We start from the raw sequence: 23,285 nt of genomic DNA on the forward strand, positions 1-23,285 counted from the left end.
ATACCTATGAATATGCTGATTTCCATGCACTATTTAGATGAACGGAAAAGATTTCAAAGGGAATCTGTCAGCAGGTTTTTGCCATGTAATCTAAAGAAAGCATACGGCAGGCATTACCACATTGATTTCAGTGATGTGTCTCTTATCACGCTATATGTCACGCCCAGGTAACTGAACGAGGAGGAAGTGGGTCCACTGGTCCAAGGTACTATTCACTGATCCAGAGAGGCGGACCTGAGTGGCCACCGAGTCTTCACTACAACCACTTTGGGTGAAAACAGGTACACACGCGAATAAATGACCGCCAGGAGGCAGTTGCGGGAGATCTCGATATCTCAGCAGCTGGCGCCACAGGATGAAGACCATGAACTGGAGCGGATGAGGCAGAGGCTAGTGCGGTCCAGAACAGGCTGGTACTGGTGGTCACAGGCAGGCAGTTGGGGCTTGCAGGGAGTGGAGAACACAGGATGGTGACAGGCGGGTAAACAGGCACAACTAGACGGAACAGAGACAGAGTCACAGACCACTACAGAATGCGGGTTATAGCACGGAAACGTGACATCTAGCACGGGTAGACTAGCTAAGGGACACGTTCAACAGGCACCTCCCACAATACCTTATGATGGGTACTGGGAGGCACTTTTGGGTTATGTCGCGCTGACCCTTTAAGAAAAGGGAAAGCAGCACAGCAACGCCCTAAGCACACTCCCAAGAGCCCTACTGCGCAAGCGTGGGCCTCGGGAGCCGGGCACTGAACCAGGAAGTGTGGGCAGGCAGGGACAGTAGGTAAACATCACCGCCCCTGGCATACAGGGTGCTGGGGCGCTGACAGATGAACAGGCAGGGGCCACGGGGCTGGACAGAGGCAGTGGGGACAAAGGAAGTGAGGCGGGTGAAGTGTTGGTACTTCTGGGCTGGGAGTGCCGACAGTGTAACATGTTATTTACCTGTTTTAGGTTCAGGAGATTATAATTGCTGGACTAGATCAGCTACAGTTCAGCTTGTCTGGCACGCTCACTGCAGTGATTAGCACATCACTGTCTATAGACATTGTACATAAAGAACCTGGTATGGGCGGGGGCAACTTTCTCAGCTCTACTACTTGCTAAATCTAAAAACTCTGAGTGTGTCAAAACCGCTGCACCCAGTAAACTAAGTGATACATTGTTGGATTCATGGTCTCTCTGCGTACATCATGCTGCTTTGAGATGAGATAGGAAAAACTTGCTGAAAGATTCCCTTTAAGCGAGTCTATCACCCCAAAGTACTAATCAAACAACTTATAATGGTATGTATTGGAATTAGCCCTAAAAATCATATATCTTGTATAGATTTTAGTGGTTTAGTTGCCAGTAAAAAAAAATATTGAAGTCATTTGCACACAAAGATGCAGTCTTCAGTGCACTGTTGGTGTCGCCAAAGGCTCAGTGAAGCACTTTGTCATATCTTGATTGGCAGTACGTAGGTGACTGCTGTCTGAACTCCCATTGCTGGGCTCCTGCAGTGTCGGTGTGCACTCTCATCACTGGAAAATGTTTGCAGGATCCAGTGATGACCATTCACATACACTGAACAAAGTTGTACTTCTGCAGAGCTTTTGATTGAGTTCAGACAGTGCTCACTTTAGTATTGCTAACAAAGATATGACAGTGCTGAGTAAGCACTTTGTGGGGGCATAACAGTGCACTGAGCTCTTAGTCACACCAAGGGTGCTCTGAAACCCCCTCATTTACATACAAAATAAATATTTTTTTGAGAGCAACTAAGCCACTAATATCTATACTACAGTTATGTTTTTTTTAGGACTTAACCCCCTCCATACCTGTATAAACAGTTTAGTGTGCTGGAGGTGTTAGACTCCCTTTAAAGAGGTTATGCACTACTTTTACATTGATGGCCTATCCTTAGGATAGGTCATCAATGTCTGATCGGCTGAGGTTCGACACCCGGCACCCTGACGATCATCTGTTCTCGGTTCCAGAAGCAGGCATTCTAAAGTGCACAGTTCCAAAGCTGTTCCATCATTTGATAGCCGCCACAGCCGGGTACTGCACATCTACCTCCTATTGATTTGAATTGGAGGCGGATGTGCAGAACCCGGCCATGGCCACTATCAGAAGCTGGGGCAGCTTCAGAACTGAGCATTTCTAGCCACTGGCACTGAGGCCAACTGATCATCGGGGTTGCCAGGTGTCGGACCCCAGCCAATCAGACATTGATGACCTATCCTAAGGATTGGCAATCAATGTTAAAGTAGTGAACAAACTCTTTAAGTTGCAGTTATTATTACCATAAATCTGACACATTATCTGTTATGTTATGTGTATATTCTGTTATGTCATGTGTATAACAGGCCATAAAAGGTTCAAGTGCAACCTTTTATGTCAGATGACTATCAGTTTTAGTGATATCACTGCATATTAATAATCATCAATGACTCGTCTTTTATGTACGTATGTCATACGCGTGTTTTCTGTGCCTAACTACTGTTCTCTCTGTTGCCTATGTGTCCTACTTTCTTTTCCTTAGTGTTTTCCATTATTTTTGTGATCTTCTTTTCATAGCGGCACTCTCTGGGTGAAGCTTTACATAAATCCATCAGTAATGTAAGTCAGCTTGGTGTACAGCCTTAACACGGAGGCATGCTTGCATTATCATTTGCACTGCCGCTCATCTACAGATTGCTTGCTTCCATTCATCACTGTCATTAATCTGTAACAATTGAACTATTGGAAATCAATTTCAGCAGTAGATCAGCAGCATTGATTGTACGGCAGCATACGTTAGACCTCACAGTCCCATTATTCTGCTTTGGCAGTGGTAAGTTCAGCATTTGCTTGGTGATGTTACAGAAGGCTGGGTGGCTGGCTATGTTCAGGGCAAGCATGAATCGAAATCTGCTACAACATAATCGATAAACAGTACACATAAATCTTACACGGCTTTAATGATATGTGAAAATCTGTAGGATCACTGTTTTGCCTTCAGACCCAAGGCTAGAACCTTTCAAGCATGAGATACAGTAGTGTTGGCTTTCATAAATGCATGATTCGCTTTGTAAATACAGTATGTAATAAATGCATTATGTAATATTGTGAGGAGGACACCATCCAGGGAGTCACGAGATCAACTGGTACATTGGGAAAATATAGGAAAACTTCTGATGTAATGAGACAGTGGAGGAGACAAACAACTGGAGAAGCCTAAGGTCATTGTGACCTTATCATCCAAAGCATTGGTCGGAGCAGGAGATGGAGTCAGCAATTACTGTATGTTCTCTCATCGTGTCTAATCCAATAAAGAGCAAACAAAGCTGAAGAAATTGACAGGAGTGAGTTCAGAATTGTATCACTTAAAAGATGTTCAGACGAGCAGAGCAACCAATTAAATTCTATTAAGTGGATCTTTTTTGATAAGCTGCCATGTTTGTTATGCTCAATCCTCTAATGTAGAGACTTCCAACTATTTTGGCTAATGAATAACAAAATATGCTGTCTAGGGAAAATACTTGCTTTTCTCAGGATTTTATTGTTGTGACACATTTGTTCTGTATTGTTGGCAGTCCATGGAGGCCTGGCATTGATATATAGCCATCTCATAAATGCTCATTTGTATCAGTCAGTTCCCTCTGCAGTTCCTATTGTAATATATTTCTGCCAGACGATACAAAATATTACGTTCTATTTTAGGGAATATGGTTTAGGTATCTGTTGGTAATTGTTAGAGCACGGGGGCCTGATTCTTCAAGGTGTTTTTGCCAGTTTTCTGGTGTAAAACAACTTGTAACATTGCAATATTTGATGCGTCTTGAAGCTTCTCAAAAACGTATGGGCGGAGATTGGATGAGACAAGTTATGGCAAAGCCTGCCCGGCAAATTCATCAAAACATACACCACTTTGGTGGCAAAAATCTTGACAGAAAAGTACTCCAATCCCTGACTGAAGTAATAATTCTAGCAGAAACATACAGCATTTGTAAGGATTAGGCCACCTTACTCTAGCAGTGCCTTCCTTAAGACTGACATACAAAACGTCAGTCTTAGTGAATTGAGCCCATGGAATGATGATGATAACTCTGCTTTTATCTACATCTTCTTTTGCTGTTTTAAGGTTTATATCGAGATTCTAACTTTCTAAGTTATCACCTATCCACTGGATACGTGATACCTTCTTAGTGGTCGCTAAGTGTCCAAGTCTGAATGGAGCATAGGTCAAGAATGCGCAACTCCGCTCCATTTATTCTTCATGGGACTCCATGAGGATAGCGTTCTGTTACTTCCAGCCTCCTTACAGCCTCGTTCTTGGGATCAGCAAGGGTCCCACGAATAAATAACTTATTACCTATCCTGTCAGTGACATTCTACAAATCTGCTACAAACACTTTGAGGAGCCTCTACAGAGGCAATGATCAACAAAATATTGATTTGTACAAGTGATGGCATTTTTATGTATACATTGTTGTACATTGTATGCAAGTAAGTGAACTAATGATTGCTCGAACAAACATTCTTAGGCTAGATGCAGCTGCCTGTATTTTCAGTTTTGATCTTGCATTTTTGTTGCATCTTGTACGTGTTTTTGGTGCGTTTTTTGTGTTTTCTATGCATTTCGGGTTGAAAAACACTGCGAAAACTCTGAAAGAGTTGACTTGCTGCAGATTTATTTCTCTACCAAATCTGCAAGAGAAAAAAAAGCAACATGAGCACAAAACATCAGGATTATAATGGACTTTGATGGCATAAGAGTTTACATGCAGTTTTGTGACAAATATGCACTTAAAAACGCACTGTGTGCACATATCCTAAAAGCAGTTATCATAGAGAAAACATAGGAAGACTTGGTTACTTCCCTGCGTATGGGAGAGTCAGGGAACAGCTGCAAGTTGAACTATTAGTTGAACTGTCATTTCAGCTATCAAAAGCCCCCTTCGCACGTCAGTGATTCCGGTACGTATAACGTCCGTTTTCATAAGTAGCAGAAACACTGACCTACGCAGACCTATTAAAATCCATGGGTCTGCGCACACATCAGTGTTTTCAAGGACCGTGTGTCTGTATGGAGCAATGAATTTCCATGTGTTCTACACAGAGACGAGTCCGTTTTTCTCTGACAGCACTGATGTGATCCGTGTGACACTCATCGGAGAAAACACGTGTCTTTGAAATAACATTATTTTCTATACTCACCTGTCTCCAGCGCTGTTGTCTTTGGCGCTGCTGTCACTTGCCTCTAGGCCCACTCATTATGCTCATGAATATTCACTGCACTGCGGACCCGAAAGCAGCAGCGCCAGAGACAGCAGCACCACGGACAGCAGCGCTGGGAACGGTTGACTGAAAAGTTCCTGCTCTCTGTGTGCTATCACGGATGGCACACCATGAACACTAGTGTGCCAAAATAACGGCAGACGGAGAGCTATACGCACCTTCAACACGGCTGTGTGTAGTTGTGCTGTAGTTGTAAAGACACCTTGTAGCCTGAAACCCTCACTGGAGCAGTAGCAGAAGAGGCAGTGCTGAACCTAGGGAGAATGAGTAATATCACATTTTATTATTTTAACCCATCAAAGGCCATTATAGGACAGAAACCTACAACCAGAAACTTCCCATGTGTTTAAAGTAGTCTAACCTGACAATTTCCTGGGGAGGATACCATTCAATGTATATGCACTCACTTTCTTTGTTCTTTGGCTCAATTAGTAACTGCAAGAGGTGTCTGATAGTGGCTTGCTCCACTCTCGCCATACAGAAAGCATGAATGCTCGGCTGAGCTGAATGCTCACGTGTATGGGGTAGTCGAGGCAGATCACTGTCCCTCTAGGATGTTTAGGCACCATGAACTAGATCAGTGAGAACTAAAACGACAGGGAACCAAGGAGAAGCTATAGACCCTTGTGTTCTCGCAGTGGCTGAGGAATTGGTAAGGGTCCCAGAACTGCTTTGTACATATATATGACTCAAAACATAAAGCAGAATTTTTTAGACTTGCCATAGATTGCTAACATTACTGGTATGAGAGATATGAATTGGGCTTAACACTCCAGCGCCAAGCCAAGGGCTTGTTCAGCAGTAAAGGGCTGATTTTAATAGCCATGACTTATATAGCTATCATTTCGGTAAAGATAGCAGCAATGAAAGTATTCTTTTGGATTTTAATATAGTTAATCCACTGGATGTTGACAAAAGACGAGAACTGAAAAGAGAAAGTGATGCTCATTTATATGGAAATGTACAGCTGCGATCACAGCACATTTTCACTCACTTATTCTGTCATTCTGTTTTTTTATTTTTTTTTGTCTGAATATCTTTTTGCTGCGTTAGATCTCGTTGCTGAAACAGAACCTTGAGATGCAGCTGTGCCAGTCCCAGAATGCCTTGCAGCAGCTGCAGACACAGTTCGGTCAAGAGCGACAGCGTCTAACTCGAGAGCTCCAAGAGTTGGAAGAGGAGCATCAGCAGAGGCAGAAGTCACTGCAAGAAGCGCACATGATAGCATTCCAAAGTATGGAGGAGGCGAAGGATCAAGAGCAGAAAGTACGCTCCACATCCAACTATTCTCTCCCTTTTTACTTGTATTACCTTGTTATTTAGCTTGGTCCTTTAATGCCACTTCCGCTGCACACCCGTGGTGATTTTCAATATTTTATTCTCGGTGCTTAGTATTATTCCGGCAGGTAGTCTACCTTTAGTCTAGGGGTTCCCATAATTCTATATTATTATAGATAACAAGTGCTTTACAATTTCATTTACAGCTCTGTAATAAACTGTTTGTGGAAACTAGAATTACTCAACTTAAATTCCCATTTGCAGCCGGGGATTTGGTCCTGAACTTGACTTATCAGGCATTAAATGCGGTGCTGGCTTCTATGAGTACATCACGTGGTCTCTGCCAAAACCTGTCATTTTAAAAGCTTATTCACTTTTATGAATCATTTCCAATTTTCCTTAAAAAAAAGAAATCATGTTCACGGATAATATGCATGGTTTTAGTAGAAGATTGCTTTTCGAGCGTTGAAGCAATCTGTTCGGCTCTTTCAGATAATTTGCCCAATTTTCTTGTCTTCGAATGTGCAATTTATGCTTCAGCTTAAGATGTGTATGGGTTATTTTCTGCATATTTTTATTCTGCTTCACAGGATCTGGAAGATCGTTTACATCAGAAATACTCTGAGGAGCTTCAATCTGTAAAAGATGGCCACAAACAGGTCATGGACATGCTGCGACTGGAGATGGAACAGGAGCTTCAAACCCTTCGCTTTGAGCTGGAAGATGAGGGAAAAGCCATGCTAGGTGAGTACATACTGAATACACATACTTTCCCTTTTTCTTAGATACAATTTGATGAGGAGGGCACCACTAATAAATAGAGATCACCTAAACATAAACCAAAAATACTACATATACCAAAGAAGAAAGAAGGTATGCATGCAATAAAGGGTTACCTTGCACATGTATAATTTGATAAAGTTACAAAAAATATGGACAGCTGGAACATTGTTAATATTTGACTGAAACAAATAGAGTTACCTACTTATTCTCTTGAAACCGTATTAAACGCGATGGACTGAATCCAAAACCACAAATTTTCATTCTACACCAATTCAAACCAAAGATATGTGCAACAATTTGCATTTGTTTCCAAGTAAACTGCACAACACACATCAGAATTCTGCAATTATTAATAGGAATCTGTCAGCAGGTTTTTTTCTACCTCATCTGGGAGAAACATGATGTTGGCAAAAAACCTGAAACCAATGATGTGTCACTTAGCTTACTGGGTGTTGCAGTTTCTCACAGAGTTTTTAGGTTTAGCATGATGCCATCACGGTGAAGGTGGAGATCAAAGGACTGGACTTCCTGGACTGGCCTTCAGGCTAGAGGACCGTAGCTATCCCTAGTCTCAGAGTTACCTCTGTTGGTGAGGATATCTGTGCCGCCTTCCTTGCCCTGCTCCTGACCAGCCCTGATCTTATACCCCTTGGGAGAGTCAGGGCTTGAGTGATAAAGCCAACAGAAATAGACAAACAGGGGAAACCAAATCTCTATGTCCTGGCACACACACAGAGGTACAAGACAAAAATAGATTAGGAGGAAATTAAGAGTATGGAGGAAACAACAAAACAATAGGAGACCGCCACAACAACTCCACGCACAAAGTACTACAGTCACCAGCAGGACTGGGATACGACAGCACACAGACTGGTTTAGCAAAAGCTATAGTCGGCATGGGAAAACAGGCTCTACCATCTTAAAAAGGTGGGGAGTGACTGTGGTAGGTCTCCCACATCATGTGATCAAAGAGGTAACCAGCAGGCTAGCAGAGATTAACTCCTGTAAGACTGATCACTAATAAGAACACAGCTGATCGATGCCCCAAGCCTGCCTGTGTAACTCAGAAGCACGAAAGGAGGCATAGTGTAGAGAGTCAGACTCTGCAGTATTTACAGTGTCGCCAAACACTGTACAGAAGCAGAGCCAAGAATGCTGCCCACGCCCACACCAAGTACAATGCCTCTAGACAGTGAGATGCTTATCACAGCAGGGGACGTGTTAGACTACCAGGCACGAGACAATGTATTCCAACAATGATAATCACCTGATGCTAAAACAAACATTCAGGTAAACAACAGCACAGACTTTGTAAAAAGACGCATCCATGAAATCTGTGTGTTAACCCCTACAATATGCTGTCTTCAGATTACATAGCAAAAAAACTACTGACAGATTCCTTTTAATTTGTGATGAGTGATTTATCTATTGCTTGCTTTGCAGCATCATTGCGCTCGGAGCTCAATCACCAGCATGCAGCAGCCATTGACCAGTTGAGGAATCACCATCAGCAGGAAATGGAAGCTGCTGCAGCAGATCTGCAAAGGCAGAAAGAGTTCAGCAGGCATCAGGTATAACAATGAATTACAGTATTTCAGAAGAATTCTGAATATCTACTATGTGTATTGTTAGTATTTATAATAGCATCAAAGTTTCCATTTAGAACAGAAGTCAGTTACACGATGAAAGATCTATTGAATGATGGATCTAAACTATCATCCATTGGATTTCCTTTGAGGTTTATTTAGTTTTTATTGGCAAGAAAAACTCATAATTATCCTTTGCTGTCATTGCATATAATAACGTGCTACAAAAATGTTTACCTTGAATTGATAGCCTAGCGATAGCATGTAGAGGACCTGCTTATAAGAATTGCACAGGAATAAAATTAAAATAATTGCTGATAAGAATTAACTGTTTTTACAGGAATTAGAGTATTTAGGACGCATATCAGAACTTGAGAAACAGCTCAAGCATCAAGAGCAACATGTTTCTAACCTAAATAAAGAGCTGCTGATATTACATGAGAGTATTAACACTCTGACTAAAGAGCTGGAATTTAAGGGAAAAGAGATCCTCCGAATACGCAGCGAAGCCAATCAGCAAATAAGGTACCACATATTGCCTTCTTTTACCCTCTATGAGATTGAGATATATATTAAATGCTGTCCTTTTATTAAACATTTCAAGAACCCATAGAATAAGAGTGACTTTAAAGATTTCAGTTATTTTTATAACTTAAAAGGAATGTGACATCAGAAAATTACCTATTTTTTTAAAATCTGTGTATTTGAAAAAAAAACCAGCATTTTTTTATATCACAATCTGTATAAAAAAAAATAAAAATCTTGCAATTTTCAGAATCATACTTCCTGTACTTTACAGAAGACTTTTCAGCAGTCTCATTATCATCACATGCAAGATTATAATGACAGGTAACACCTACAAGGCTAAAAACATAGGATCCAATATTTATAATAGGTGGTGTCACAACTTTTCTTTTATAATGACCTTTTCACACACTTATTGGATTATTCAATGCAAAATATAAGATCTGAGTCAGTCTATTGCTACTACTGTACATGTAGATTTCCTGGAAAAAAAAAACCAGTATGTAAAAGTCTAGAACAGACTAGTGGTCAGTGTGAAATTTAATAGAATTTTTTACATTTTTTTTATCAGCAGAGCAACCTTTGTTTTTTTCTTTGTATTATTGGCAAAAAAATGAGAAAGGGAAGTTGGGCTTATCAAATTTAGGACAATTATTTTGGGCAAAGTTAGTCTTTTGTAGGTTGACAATGTCATCCTGTACTTTTTTTTATATCTTTCCACATATTATACTACTTAGGAGGGTTGTTAAGACCTTTAACACTTAACAAGAAAACTTGGACTCTATTTCAGAAAGTACCTCCTAATCAATCTTCCTCCACTATCAAAAATTGGATAAATTGGTTTGAAAGTGGTAGAATTTTTTAAAATGAACCTGTCACCTACTCACCTGCGCAGCCGTCTGATCCAATGGGCGCCACTTCCTCTATTCTTCATGTGGATGACACATTCTACATCATCCACATAATGTCCTCCATTGTGGTCCTGCGTACTCTCTCTTTCCTGCTGCGGGTAAAGCAAAGCACTGTAATGCACAGGCATGGGGAAAATTCAAAGACCGCCCACACATGCGCACTATAAAACTTTGATCTGCCCTCAACAGGGCAGAGAGAAGTACCCAGGAGCGCAATGGATGACTGTGTGGATGATGTAGCAAGTGTCATCCACACCAAGCAAGACGGAGGACGGCAATCGCAAGGATGGACGGCGATCACAAGGATAGAGGAGACTCTTGGTCAAGACCAGTGACGCTCATCGGACCGGACTACGCCGCAGGTGAGTAGGTGACAGGTAACCTTTAACTCTTTTGTAGTTCGGAACCAAGATAATACTTAAATCTAGTAAGAAGCTGTAGACATAAAACAGTTCAGATGCTTTGGAGCTATTATATTGAAACATGATTTAAAAGCTGGAAATAGCTTTTAGATGGATTGTGTGGCTTAAAAAAAACTTTTAACTAGTTCAGAATTCATTCAGGACTTTTTCTCCTGACGAAGTGTAGAGTTGCACTGAAGAGAAATTAAAACTTATTTCCTAATTTTTAGGAGTCCCATCACAAGTACATCCTGTGAACACTTTTTTAGTGACCAAAGAATTTTTTTCTTAAAGATCTGGTTCACCCATATTAATGATTGGCCACAACGATATTATGTTGAGAAACTAGGTTTCTCTCAAATACCTTGTGTTGCCAATGCTGCCTGTGAGTGGCGCTATTGCAGTCCACTCTTCCCCATCTCCTGACCCCCAGGGCTCTGTGACTCGGGGATCCGGTGATGTCACGTCAACTTCCTGTTCACTTGACATCACCGCGGCTGGCCCCTGTCTTTGTGAGTGACTGGGCTGTGGGTGGAGTTTCACCGCTCGTCACCACCCAGCATATCTCCTGCTTGCGTGCTCTGCATTGAAGGAAGAGGGAGCAGGGAGGTGCTGCGCTGTGACACTGGGCTGTGCTGAGTGGTAAAACACTGCCCACAGTCCAGTAAGTCTGGGGCCGGCCACGTTGATGTCAGGTCGGCTGGAAGTTGACGTGATATCACCGGATCCCCGAGGTCATGAAACCCGGTGCCCAGGAGATGGGGAAGAGCGATCTGCAATAGCGCCGCTTACAGGCACTATTGGCAGCACAATGTATTTGAGAGAAACCTAATAATATATTATTGTTGTGGCCAATAATGAATATGGGTGAACCACCCATTAAAGTCAGTATGGGAGTAATCAATACAATACCAAATTGCGAAAGGCAAATGGACCCCCAAACTAAAGACCTATTAAAATATAGCCTTTATTTCTACAAGTTAAATTATCTTTGCGGGATGAAGATTATAAAGCCCTTTTTTGTAGTGACCTATCATTAATTATCTCGACACACTGGAATTATTACCTGAGTAAGCTGATAGTACAGCTACAAAATAGAGATCACGCCTTAGCATGTCTGAAATGAGTGAATTGATCAATTGTCAATACACTAGCATATTAAAATTCAAAAATGCCTACCTGATATGTTTCACCACACTGGCTTCATCAGAGGAAGAAGCTCAAAGACCTGATGGCGGGTTCTGCTTGGAAGCGGTTCACTATATATGGATACAGACTTACCCCTTAAATACTGTAGAGCACTAGTTGTAGTGGAAAATGCTATTATCACTAACCAAACCAGTCAGTATTGAGTCTGACTGCTGGTGTGCCACTTAAATATTCTAGAGGAACAGCTGTGGAGATACTTTAACTACATGTGATCATATGGTACACAGTTCTTTTTCTGGTTCCCCCCTTAGTTTTCACATGGACTTTGACCAATAGCAATGTTCTGACTTTATAAGAAAATGTTTCAGTCACTCTGTTTCCGATAAAACTGTAATAAATACCCATTTTTTTACCACTTGAATACATTTTTAGGAACAATTGGGTCTAACTACTTTGATAGAATACACAACACTGTTTAGAGTATACCGCTTCATTAAATGTTAAACGTTTGCACAGCTCCTGCAACAGAAATGCTGGTTTATATTTCATGTGAGGCATTAATAAAATATGTGTAACAGTTAAGTAAAAATGGTTTTCAAAGATGTTTAAGCATACACATACTGAATTTCTTTGAAAAAAGGACACACGAGCAAGACTTAAACAAGAAACACGAAGAAGACATCAATGACTTAACAGCTGCCCACATCAGAGAGAAGCAAGTTTTAATGGCAGAATTTGCAAAGACACAAGCCATGCTCGTTGAAAAAAATTCTGAGTTGCAAGTTTCGTAAGTTGCAGTAAACCAAGATAAGTTTTTGAAAATTGCCATGAGTGCAGCTATAATAATTTTCCTACAACTAACTTTTCAAACCTCAATCACTGTATTACTAACCAATACTAACCAATTTTGCAGTGCTGCAATGCAACAACTAAGCAGTCAACATAATCAGCTACTAAAAAATGCCTAGATTATAGTAATGTAGACATGTTGGTTTGTGGAGTTACAACAAAAAGTATTTGGGCCCTTTCACATAAGAACACTCATTCCCGATCAATGGCCTTGAACATGCCCCCAATTAGCCTACTGGATTGTTTATTCGGACCTATAAGTCATTCATGTCGACTAAACATCTCCCCACTTAAACATGAGAAGCCCTGCACATGGCATATATCGGAACAAAATGATCGTATTAACAATAGTTCTGTCCTTATACAGTTTGTAATGGCTGTGTTAGCAGATCCTTAAAGTGAGCCATTCACGTTATATATCCAAACCATATGTGAACATCATGACATAGGGAAACAGAAGCTGAGCAGAATGAAATATCATGTAGGTTTGTTGGAAAAGATTCAGTATAACTGTATTTACTTCATTGAAATCCCTAGTGTTTGTATACTCCCGGTCCAGTGGATTGTCCTGTTCAGTCATTGACACTAGGAAAGACCACTGAACTTATATACACTGGCAAGCAAATAAGTAACAATGTTTTGAACGTTTGACTTTCAGGCTCCATATCTCACCATCCACTACAGCTTTGAGCATGACACTACCTTCATTTTATAAGCAATCATCTTGGCTACCTCATACATATATTTGATGTTGTTACTGTTTTGCTCCTAAAAATCTAAAGTTAAACTTTTATTATTTTGGTAGTATTTTGTAAATCCACCTTTGGCTTTTAACACTGCCTGTATCTTTATGGGCATGCTGTCAATCAGATTCAAGCATGTCTTGACCAAAATCTGATCCCAGGTCTCTTCTACACAGTCTGGTTGACTCACTTGGGTATGTATACTGTACAGCTTTTTCTTAAACTCTACTCTAAATTGATTGATTGGGTTGCGGTCTGGGAACTGTGGGGGCCAATCCAGCACCCCTACTTCATTATCATTGAACCATTTCTTTGCCAATCTAGACGTATGCTTTGGGTCGTTATCCTGCTGAAACACTATTTCGTCTTTTTCAAAGCCATAATACTGAAGTGTATGAAGTAACTTGTCATGCAGCATACTCCACATGTAGCTAAGCATTGAGACCACCATTGATCCTGCTCAAAGTATGCAAAGCCTATGGTTGTGAAACAACCCCCATATCATTAGGCTTCTTCCACTGAACTTGACAGTTCCTTCAATTTCTTCATCCATTAGCCCCTTATTCCTTTGTTTCTTCCAGACCCATTTGCACACATCAGAACCTAGTCTATTAACTTTCATCTCATCGCTCCAAATCACCCATTTCCAATCTTGTACTGTTTACTTTTTGTAATTCTTTGCAAACTTAAGACAATGCTTCTTATTATGATATTGAAGTTGACGCTTCTTCACCATTTTTCGGGCCAGCATTCCAGACAAACTTGCATTGCACGGTACTTGCATTTATGTCTGTGATCTCACTATTATGAAGCATACGAGCCACCTCCACTGCTGTGTTTGTCGCACTAAAACTGATAGACCTTGTGATAAGCCCACTTGTTGACTCCAATATTTTGCCTGGATATCCCCCTCTTGGCTTTTGACTGTATGGACAGATTTCATTTTGTATTCTTCCAACGGTTATGGCACTCAAATGAAGCCGTTTGGCAATGTGCTTGGTCGAGATACTTTTATAAAGGAGCTGGATAGTTGTCACACAGATTTTTACAAATTTCACCTACTTTCATGGCGATGTTGTGTTCTGTTTAGACTACAGATTTTTACACTCCAAGTGATAACTTCTCTGGTGTCTGTGATCAACACAGGCAGACTCAGGTGTCGACCTGCAGAGTGGTAATTCATAGGCAGGCTAGCAAGAGCTAATCTCTGCTAGTCTGCTTGTTAGTCTCATTTTATCCCATTGTGGAAAAGCCAATCATCTACAGTCCCTGACAGAAGTTCTGTCGCTTATCCATGTTATGTAAATAAAAGCTTATAACCTGACTTTAAATTCATCCATTGGTTTTATAAATGAATCTATTGAAAGCTGAAATCCTCCCAAATTTGGTTTAGGTTATGAAAATAAAGTTGCTGCAAAGCTGAAATATTGATCATTTAATGAACACAGAAAGGTCAGATTTTGGCAAGACAAAAGTTTTGTCGCCTTGTCATATAATGCACCCTATCCTAGTTTACATCCTCACCTGTGCTCACTAAATGATCGCTTAATTAGTGGGTGTGTATAAAAAGAAACCCAGCACCCCAGACCTTCACTTGAACTGCAACTTGACCTCTGACAACACACCAAAAATCCACCCTGTGACCAAAGCCTTGATTATCAAGAGGCTGAAGTTAATCATTTGTTTGAATTTCACATTACTTTCTGTGGGCGACAAAACTTTTGTCTTGCTAAAATCTGACCTTTCTGTGTTCATTAAATGATCAATATTTCAGCTTTGCAGCAACTTTATTTTCATACCGTAAACCAAATTTGGGAGCGTTTCAGCTTTCAATAGATTAATTTATAAAACCAATGGATGAATTTAAAGTCAGGTTATAAGATTTTATTTACATAACATGGATAAGCAACAGAACGTCTGTCAGGGACTGTATGCTCCCTCTTATATTTGCTGGGTAGATCCTTACACCTATTCAAGCTATAGTTTATCTTAGCTAGTCTGGTGAGTTATTGTGATCAAGACTATCTTGTGGCCTTTATACTTGTTGCTGAGTGAGATTGTGGTGTTAACCATTGTTACATTTTTGTTGTTACCTTGCTGCTCTTGCTTTAATCTTTAGTCTCTCAATGTCTATTCCTGTGTGTGCAGTGTGTTAGAGTTTGGGTTTTCCCTTGTCAATAGCAGAGTAGTACTGATCAAGAGCCAGGAACGGGACTCAGGCATCTCCGCCATCAGGAGTTAACCAGAGGTTAGGAATAGCCTGGGGTCCCCTAGTGTGAGGGGCAGCAAAGGGACCCCTGTCCCTGGCTATCCTAACGGTCACCTTGTGACAATTATGCTATTTTTCTTTTCATGGGATATCTTCTTCATGCATGCTCCTCAATTTGAAAAGGGACATTTCACTTGGGAATCAACCTAATAAAACACAGAACTATTAGGGAATGTATGACCAGGTTGTAATTTGCTGTATTCAGGAAAAAAAATGTAAACAACGGGAGCAAAATACCAAGAATGCACTAATATGACAACAATCTGCATAACTAAACATGCTAAATAGTTGCAAGTCAATTTTCTGTATGAGAAAGCCAAGATGATTATCTATAAAATAAAGGGGGGCCCCCTGGACAGCTCTTACCGCATCTCTTCACTATGGGTGAGCATTCATAACCTTATGGAACCGGGCAACATGGTGGCTGAAGTGCAGTTTTGATGCACAGCCGATCTGACTCATCACATCATTTGTATGGAGTTTTTGGATGCCTGCAAATTACTACACCCTGGCAACATTCCTCCATGTAGGTACTGGGATTCCTGTCTGCACCGCCATATCATAAATATATACCTTAAATGTTACATGTGCTGTAGTATTAGTGACGCCAGCTTATGTTATATGGTGCAGGGAGGTTTCCCAGGCTTACTGGCTCTACTGCAGTGTGTTTTATGACCTGGCTGACCCAGACATCAGTACTACTACTACGTAATTATCAACCACATTTGATGTAGGTTGTATCTTTCTGCACTTTCTGTGACTAATCACATCATTTGTATGAAGTCTTGGATGCCTGCAATTTACTACACCCTGGCAGCATTCCTCTATGTGGGTACTGGGATTCCTGTCTGCACCACTATATCATAAATACATACCTCAAATGTTACATGTGCTTTTGTGTCAGTGACGCCAGCTTATGTTATATGGTGCAAGGAGGTTTCCCAGGTTCACTGGCTCTACTGCAGTGTGTTCTATGATCTGGCTGACCCAGACATCAATACTACTACTACGTAATTATCAATCACATTTGATGTAGGCTGCACCTTTCTGCACTTCATGCCATTTTTGGACCTCCCTATGCTTACCAACTACTCCTATTGTGCTTATTATGCTGTTCCTTGCACCTTCCTTTCTCCCCCTCCCCCTTTTTTTACTGTGTGTTATTTTTATGAATTTTGTATTGAATAAAATTATACCTTTTTAAATATAATTTTGGATTATGACTCCGCTTTCTTTGAGGTTCTATAAAATAAAGGTAGTCTCATGATCAAAGCTGTAGAGGATGGTGAGATATGAAGTTTGAACATCAAAAGTTCAAAACATTGTTACCCTTTTCACTATATTTTACGCTTGTCACTATACATACACATATCAGGTGTTTCATTGGCTAAAATGCAAATCTTGCTGAATTTTTCCTACAAAACTGTACATCAATCTGATCAACTTCTTCTGCTCTATAACATTCTGCCTGAAGATCAGATACCATTTTCAAAATGAGATGCTCCATTTAAACAAGGAACAATCAACTTGTATATAGTGATCGACTTGGATCATAGTGATTAATAAATTGTGCTACCAAGGCCTTGTTTTCATTTACTGAATATTGTTTATCTATAGCAAAACAATTGTATGCACATATGTGAATGGACCCCTGTTACTAAGGGACTGGGGGATTCACAAAAAATATTCTTCCAAATGTAGCTAATGATGGGAATTTCGTGTGTAATTTACAATGGAACTGCTAACTCCCAGATTGACTCTGATTACCAAACAACTGACAAACTTCATAGTAAGTCCACTAGCCATCCCTAGTCCTCCATATAGTATTGTGGGCCCCACATAGTCATTCATACAGTGTAATGAGCCCCACATTAAGTGAAATACCTCTCCTCGTTCCCCCTCTTCTACGTTCTAGGCACCGAGCAATCTGAAGCTGTTCACTGCTTAGCACAGCAGGGGCGAAATAGTGATGTAAACGTGCCCGCTTCCCTGACCCTTCGGATGCAGAGGGAGAATAATGCGGTAGGGAGTGGACGGCTTCCCTCTTCCATGATTGCTTTCAATTGAATCAGCATTTGATTTTATAGCTTGCAAAGATATACCAAGTGAAGAAAAAGAAGATGATCCAAAAACAAGGAAGCAGGTGTCAGGATAAACAGGCAATTCAGCAAGGTTAAAGAATATCAGTATGATAAAATATTTTTGGGGACCAACAGTTATTACAACTAGAAGAAATTAATAAAGCAACAGCACAAAAAACAGCAAAAGGGAAAATACAAATGTACTGGCAGTGAGACAGAGAATATACTTCTCTATATAGGGAGGTGATGATATCAAAAAGTTGATGTTGTTACTGTGTGGTCAATCATAAGTACCGTAAGTTATTGGAACAGAAATGAGTTAGAGGAATGAGCAGATAAAGTAATGAATATTGTGCACGAGTCTCTCACCATAGAAGGTTTGGGAATGGATGGCCAAAACAGGTAAGTTGATTACACCAGAACAGGGAGACACTAACAAGCAGTAACCCTCACTCCTACAGATGGAACCTGCAAATGGATGGGCTTAAGTATAACCACATTTTCCTTGGGCATCATGGCAGTGCCCACATGGATGTGTAATGGCTCATCTAGTGAGGTGGCTTCTCTTCTGTCAAGGTGGGCAGCCAGGTCCAGAGGCATTGGTGTAGCGGAACTGTTCTTGACAGATGGCATTGGGATTAGCAAGGACCAGGACAGCAGTGTAGTGTATGCAGGACAGCAAAGAGACAAGCAGAACAAGAGAAATGGAAGTCACAAAGCCAGAAGTGCAGATATCTACGGGATGTGAAGATGTATAGTCACTCTGGAACCTTAAAGCATAACCGTTGTTTTAACTTTTTATTTCAGAAATCAATAGTACACTCGAAAATAATCAACTTTGTAATATATGTTATCAGACATATTTGCTTCTTTCTCTGCCAGAATTGATCAGTCATTATCAAAATTCTCAGTTCTGATGTAAAATCTGTATTCAGTGAAGACTTTCCCTTTACTGAGATAGGAGATGGCGGTTGAAAGTGATTAGATTTTATATACATAGAAGAGGGCGGAGGGGCGGAGCTCTGCCTATAGCTCCTCCTCCTTTTACACTGAATCTCATCAGTAACAGCTACCATGTCCTATCTCACTACTGAATACAGATTTCACCTCAGAATTGAGAATTTTGATAATGACTGATCAATTCCAGCAGAAAAAGAAGCAAATTTGTCTGATAAGAAATATTACAAAGTTGATTATTTTCATGTGTACTATTGATTTCTGAAATAAAAAGTTGCTTATTTTCATTGTATAATTTTATTTATGAACTAAAAATTAAAATGACAGTTATGCTTTAAGCAAAATGGTTAATTACAGGACAATAGTGATGAGTAGATAAGCTGGTTACTTGCAGCAAATTCCTGTACTACATGTGGAAGCTGACTGCTATGCTTTCTGAATACTCAGACAGCACCTATGTCTGAGCCGGCCCTAAAAGTCCTTGGCTGATGACGTGACAGATGTAGCACTGTAACCCGGTGTGGACTTCAACAAAGAGAGACAAGCCTAAGGAAAGGAAGCAAGGGCTGGTGCCTGAGCAGGACAAGTGAATAACAAGGACTCGGTGGTGGAGACAATCTCATTAATTCTTACATGTTTAAAAAAAACGATCTGTAGGAGGAGAATTGTGCAACACATAGAGTATCTTGGGCATAAGCACCATTTTAATAAGATTAATCCGTCCTATTACTGATAAATAAAGCTTATTCCAAGCAGTTATCTTACTTCGCAGTTGCTTCAGCAAAGGGACTAGATTAATAGTAATGTAATTCCCAATTGGCATGGATACCTGAATGCCCAGATATCTAAACTGGTCCACAACCCCAGTCTGTTGACCTCATCACCCAGGATCGACCTATCCACTCCTGCGTCCACCTAAAACAGAAAAGTATGTCACTACTTTAAACTTAAGGGCCCGTTACACGCTACGATATATCTAACAATATGTCGTCGGGGTCAAGTCATTAGTGACGCACATACGGCATCGTTTGACATATTGTAGCGTGTGACAGCTATGAGCGACTGTGAACGAGCAAAAATACTCACCTTATCGTTGCTCGTTGACACGTCGATCATTTTCAAAAAAATCGAATGTTCTTCTGCGCGCCGGTTGTTTATTGTTCCCGAGGCAGCACACATCGCTCCGTGTGACACCCCGGGAACAATGAACTGCAGCTTACCTGCGTCCCGCCGGCAATGCGGAAGGAAGAAGGTGGGCAGGATGTTACGTCCCGCTCATCTCCACCCCTCTGCTTCTATTGGGCGGCCGCTGTGTGACGTCGCTGTGACGCCGCACGTCCCTCCTCCTTCAGGAGGAGGATGTTTTCCGCCCACAGCGAGGTCGTTCGGGAGGTAAGTACGTGTGACGGGGGTTACCGACTTTGTGCAACACGGGCAACAAATTGCCCGTAACGCACAAACGATGGGGGCGGGTGCGATTGCACATGCGAACGCACGATTAATCGACGTGTGTAACGGGCCCTTTATTTACCCAGATTGATAGATTACTAAATGAAATTTCCATTGTATAGCTAGTTTTGTTTCTTGGCTTTTGTACTTATTGTAAGGTAACTAATCAAATTCAATTAATTAAAAGGTTTTTTCAAGACATTTCAAAATTTGTCCTAGTTAAGACTTCATAATAAATAATACAGATACTGTTCCTTAGTAACCCGACTGCTGAGGCTTCAAAGCCAGGTGACTGACAAGGCATTACTTTCCGTCCTCGTGGGGAACAATAGAGTAGTGGAGCTGGAAAGGTGAAGGATTCCAGTGGTGCTACACATTTTTTTATTTTCTAACAAAACCTTTGCTGTGTCAATTTTTTTAAAAGCTTCTTGAAAGGGTTATTCCATCAAATCAAGTTATTCCATATTCATGAGATGACAACTTCCTGACCACTGGGTCAAAACCCACTGTTACTCTTGAGGTCCCAAGAGTGGAGGTTTGGTTCCTCAAGAATGGGGCTCTATAGCCCCATCCTAAAAGGAGGCGGGGGGGGTTACAAAGTGCAAGGATCAGAGGCTGAGCATGCGCATTTCTGCTCCATTTGGAACGGGGTTGCAGAGCCCTGATCTTGGGATCCCTGGGGGCCCCGGTATTTGGACCACAGCAATCATCAAGTTAAACATTATGGATTGGGCATAATTTAATTTTTGTGAATAGCCCTTTAACGCCATATTTCCATGCAGATTTTCTGCACAAAAAGTGCTTAAAATGTCCTTCACTTAATGAAACACCACCAAATTTAGTATTGTAGCTTTAGTATTTCACTTGTTTCAAATGGCTGGCTTTAAGAGAAAAGAGTGTATATGGCTCATAAACCCATATCGATCACTTTGTTTAGTAGTTCAGACCTAACTATAAATTCTAGTCGTAAATTCTTGATATTAAATTTAGTTTTGAATAAGTCACTGGGGTTCAGTCTAGCATTTACTAGCTGTTCTGTATATAACCATCCTTGTGTGGTCACCATTGTTTTCTCAATGGTACTGCTGTCTTCTATTAGTTGTATATATCAACACCTATGAAATTGAATTGTAGAAATTTTAAATATTTTTCAATGCAGACAAATATCTGGGTGTATAAATCCAATAACACCTAACACCTTACTAGGTTAGGTCTATACACAGATATGGTACTATACAGTAGATAAGCTTAGAGCTGAAGCAACACAATTCGAGACACTAATACCAATTTTTTCCACAATGACTCTCTTAATCTTTGTGTCTGTGCACAAAAATCTGGCTTCTGTTCAAGCAATTATAGAAGCTGCTTGCGCTTCTGAGTGAGCAATCAACTATCAGAGGAGATGGGATCTGTTTGTGGTATATCTTCGTTCTTGATTTTTCTTCCTTCCAGTAGAGTATTGATTTAGTTGCTATTCCTAAAATGATGGAACGCTTGTCATATTTATTTTTCTCAGTAGAGAACTGACATTGGCCATTTAAAGTAGCAGCTAGCTGAAGACATGAAATGAGAAAAATATCTAATAATATGATTTCCACTTGTTTGTGAAGGGTCTCAGTAACCGGAGATGATACAGTGCCTTGCGAAAGTTTTCGGCCCCTTTGAACTTTTCAAACTTTCCCCACATTTCAGGCTTCAAATATAAAGATAAAAATTTTAATGTTATGGTGAAGAACCATCAACAAGTGGGACACAATTGTGAAGTTGAGCGAAATTTATTGCTTATTTTAAACTTTTGTAAAAAAGAATAAACTGAAAATCAGGGAGTGCAATATTATTCAGCCCCTTTACTTTCAGTGCAGCAAACTCAATCCAGAAGTTCATTGAGAATCTCTGAATGATCCAATGTTGTCCTAAATGACTGATGATAAATATAATCCACCTGTGCGTAATCAAGTCTCCGTATAAATGCACCTGCTCTGTGAAAGTCTCAGTTTTTTGTTTAAAGCACAGATACCATCATGAAGACCAAGAAACAGGCAGATCCGTGATACTGTTGTGGAGAAGTTTAAAGCCAGATTTGGTTACAAAAATATTTCCACAACTTTAAACATCCCAAGAAGCACTGTGCAAGTGATCATATTGAAATGGAAGGAGTATCATACCACTGCAAATCTACGAAAACCCGGCCGTCCCTCAAAAATTTCATCTCAACCAAGGAGAAGACTGATCAGAGATGCAGCCAAGAGGCCCATGATCACTCTGGATGAACTGCGGAGATCTACAGCTGAGGTGGAAGAGTCTGTCCAATCAGTCATACACTGCACAAATCTGGCCTTTATGGAAGAGTGGCAAGAAGAAAGCCATTTCTCAAAGATATCCATAACAAGTGTTGTTTAAAGTTTGCCACAAGCCACCTGGGAGTCACACCAAACAGGTGCTCTGGTCAGATGAAACCAAGATCAAACTTTTTGGGCACAATGCCAATCGATATGTTTGGCGTAAAAGAAACACAGCTCATCAGCCTGAATGCACCATCCCCACTGTCAAACATGGTGGCAGCATCATGGTTTGGTCCTGCTTTTCTTCAGCAGGGACAGGGAAGATGGTCAAAATTGATGGGAAGATAGTTGGAGCCAAATACAGGACCATTCTTGAAGAACACCTGTTGGAGTCTGGAAAAGACCTGAGACTGGGACGGAGATTTGTGTTTCAACAAGACAGTGATCCAAAACATAAAGCAAAATCTACAATGGAATGGTTCACAAATAAACGTATCCAGGTGTTAGAATGGCCAAGTCAAAGTCCAGACCTGAATCCAATCAAGAATCTGTGGAAACAGCTGAAAACTGCTGTTCACAAATGCTCTCCATACAACCTCACTGAGCTCGAGCTGTTTGCAAAGGAGGAATGGGCAAGAATTTCAGTCTCTCGATGTGAAAAACTGATAGAGACATACCCAAAGCGACTTGCAGCTGTAATCGTAGCAAAAGGTGGCGCTACAAAGTATTAACTTAAAGGGGCCGAATAATACTGC

General features: G+C 40.7%; 1 protein-coding gene and 1 long non-coding RNA gene across 7 annotated transcripts in view; one reads left to right on the forward strand and one right to left on the reverse strand.

The window, feature by feature from the left end:
* The window catches only part of FAM184A (family with sequence similarity 184 member A), a 321,551-nt gene that overhangs the window by 279,330 nt on the left and 18,936 nt on the right, over window positions 1-23,285 (forward strand). For 3 of the 6 annotated variants that reach the window (XM_075340009.1, XM_075340014.1, XM_075340008.1), the window contains 6 exons: window positions 2,565-2,606; window positions 6,321-6,533; window positions 7,136-7,289; window positions 8,772-8,899; window positions 9,255-9,439; window positions 12,541-12,687. In XM_075340009.1, coding sequence (XP_075196124.1) covers window positions 2,565-2,606; window positions 6,321-6,533; window positions 7,136-7,289; window positions 8,772-8,899; window positions 9,255-9,439; window positions 12,541-12,687 — 869 coding nt within the window. The remainder of the gene's footprint in view (window positions 1-2,564; window positions 2,607-6,320; window positions 6,534-7,135; window positions 7,290-8,771; window positions 8,900-9,254; window positions 9,440-12,540; window positions 12,688-23,285) is intronic. The other 3 variants (XM_075340011.1, XM_075340012.1, XM_075340013.1) reach the window with 3 other exon arrangements.
* LOC142296407 (uncharacterized) lies at window positions 2,764-10,438 on the reverse strand. The gene is made up of 3 exons (XR_012751633.1): window positions 10,327-10,438; window positions 5,426-5,521; window positions 2,764-4,676 (listed from the first exon to the last, which is right to left on the reverse strand). It is a non-coding gene; the product is annotated as an uncharacterized LOC142296407 (long non-coding RNA).

The sequence above is a fragment of the Anomaloglossus baeobatrachus genome, chromosome 3, assembly GCF_048569485.1.
Source record: "Anomaloglossus baeobatrachus isolate aAnoBae1 chromosome 3, aAnoBae1.hap1, whole genome shotgun sequence".
Classification (NCBI taxonomy): Eukaryota; Metazoa; Chordata; class Amphibia; order Anura; family Aromobatidae; genus Anomaloglossus; species Anomaloglossus baeobatrachus.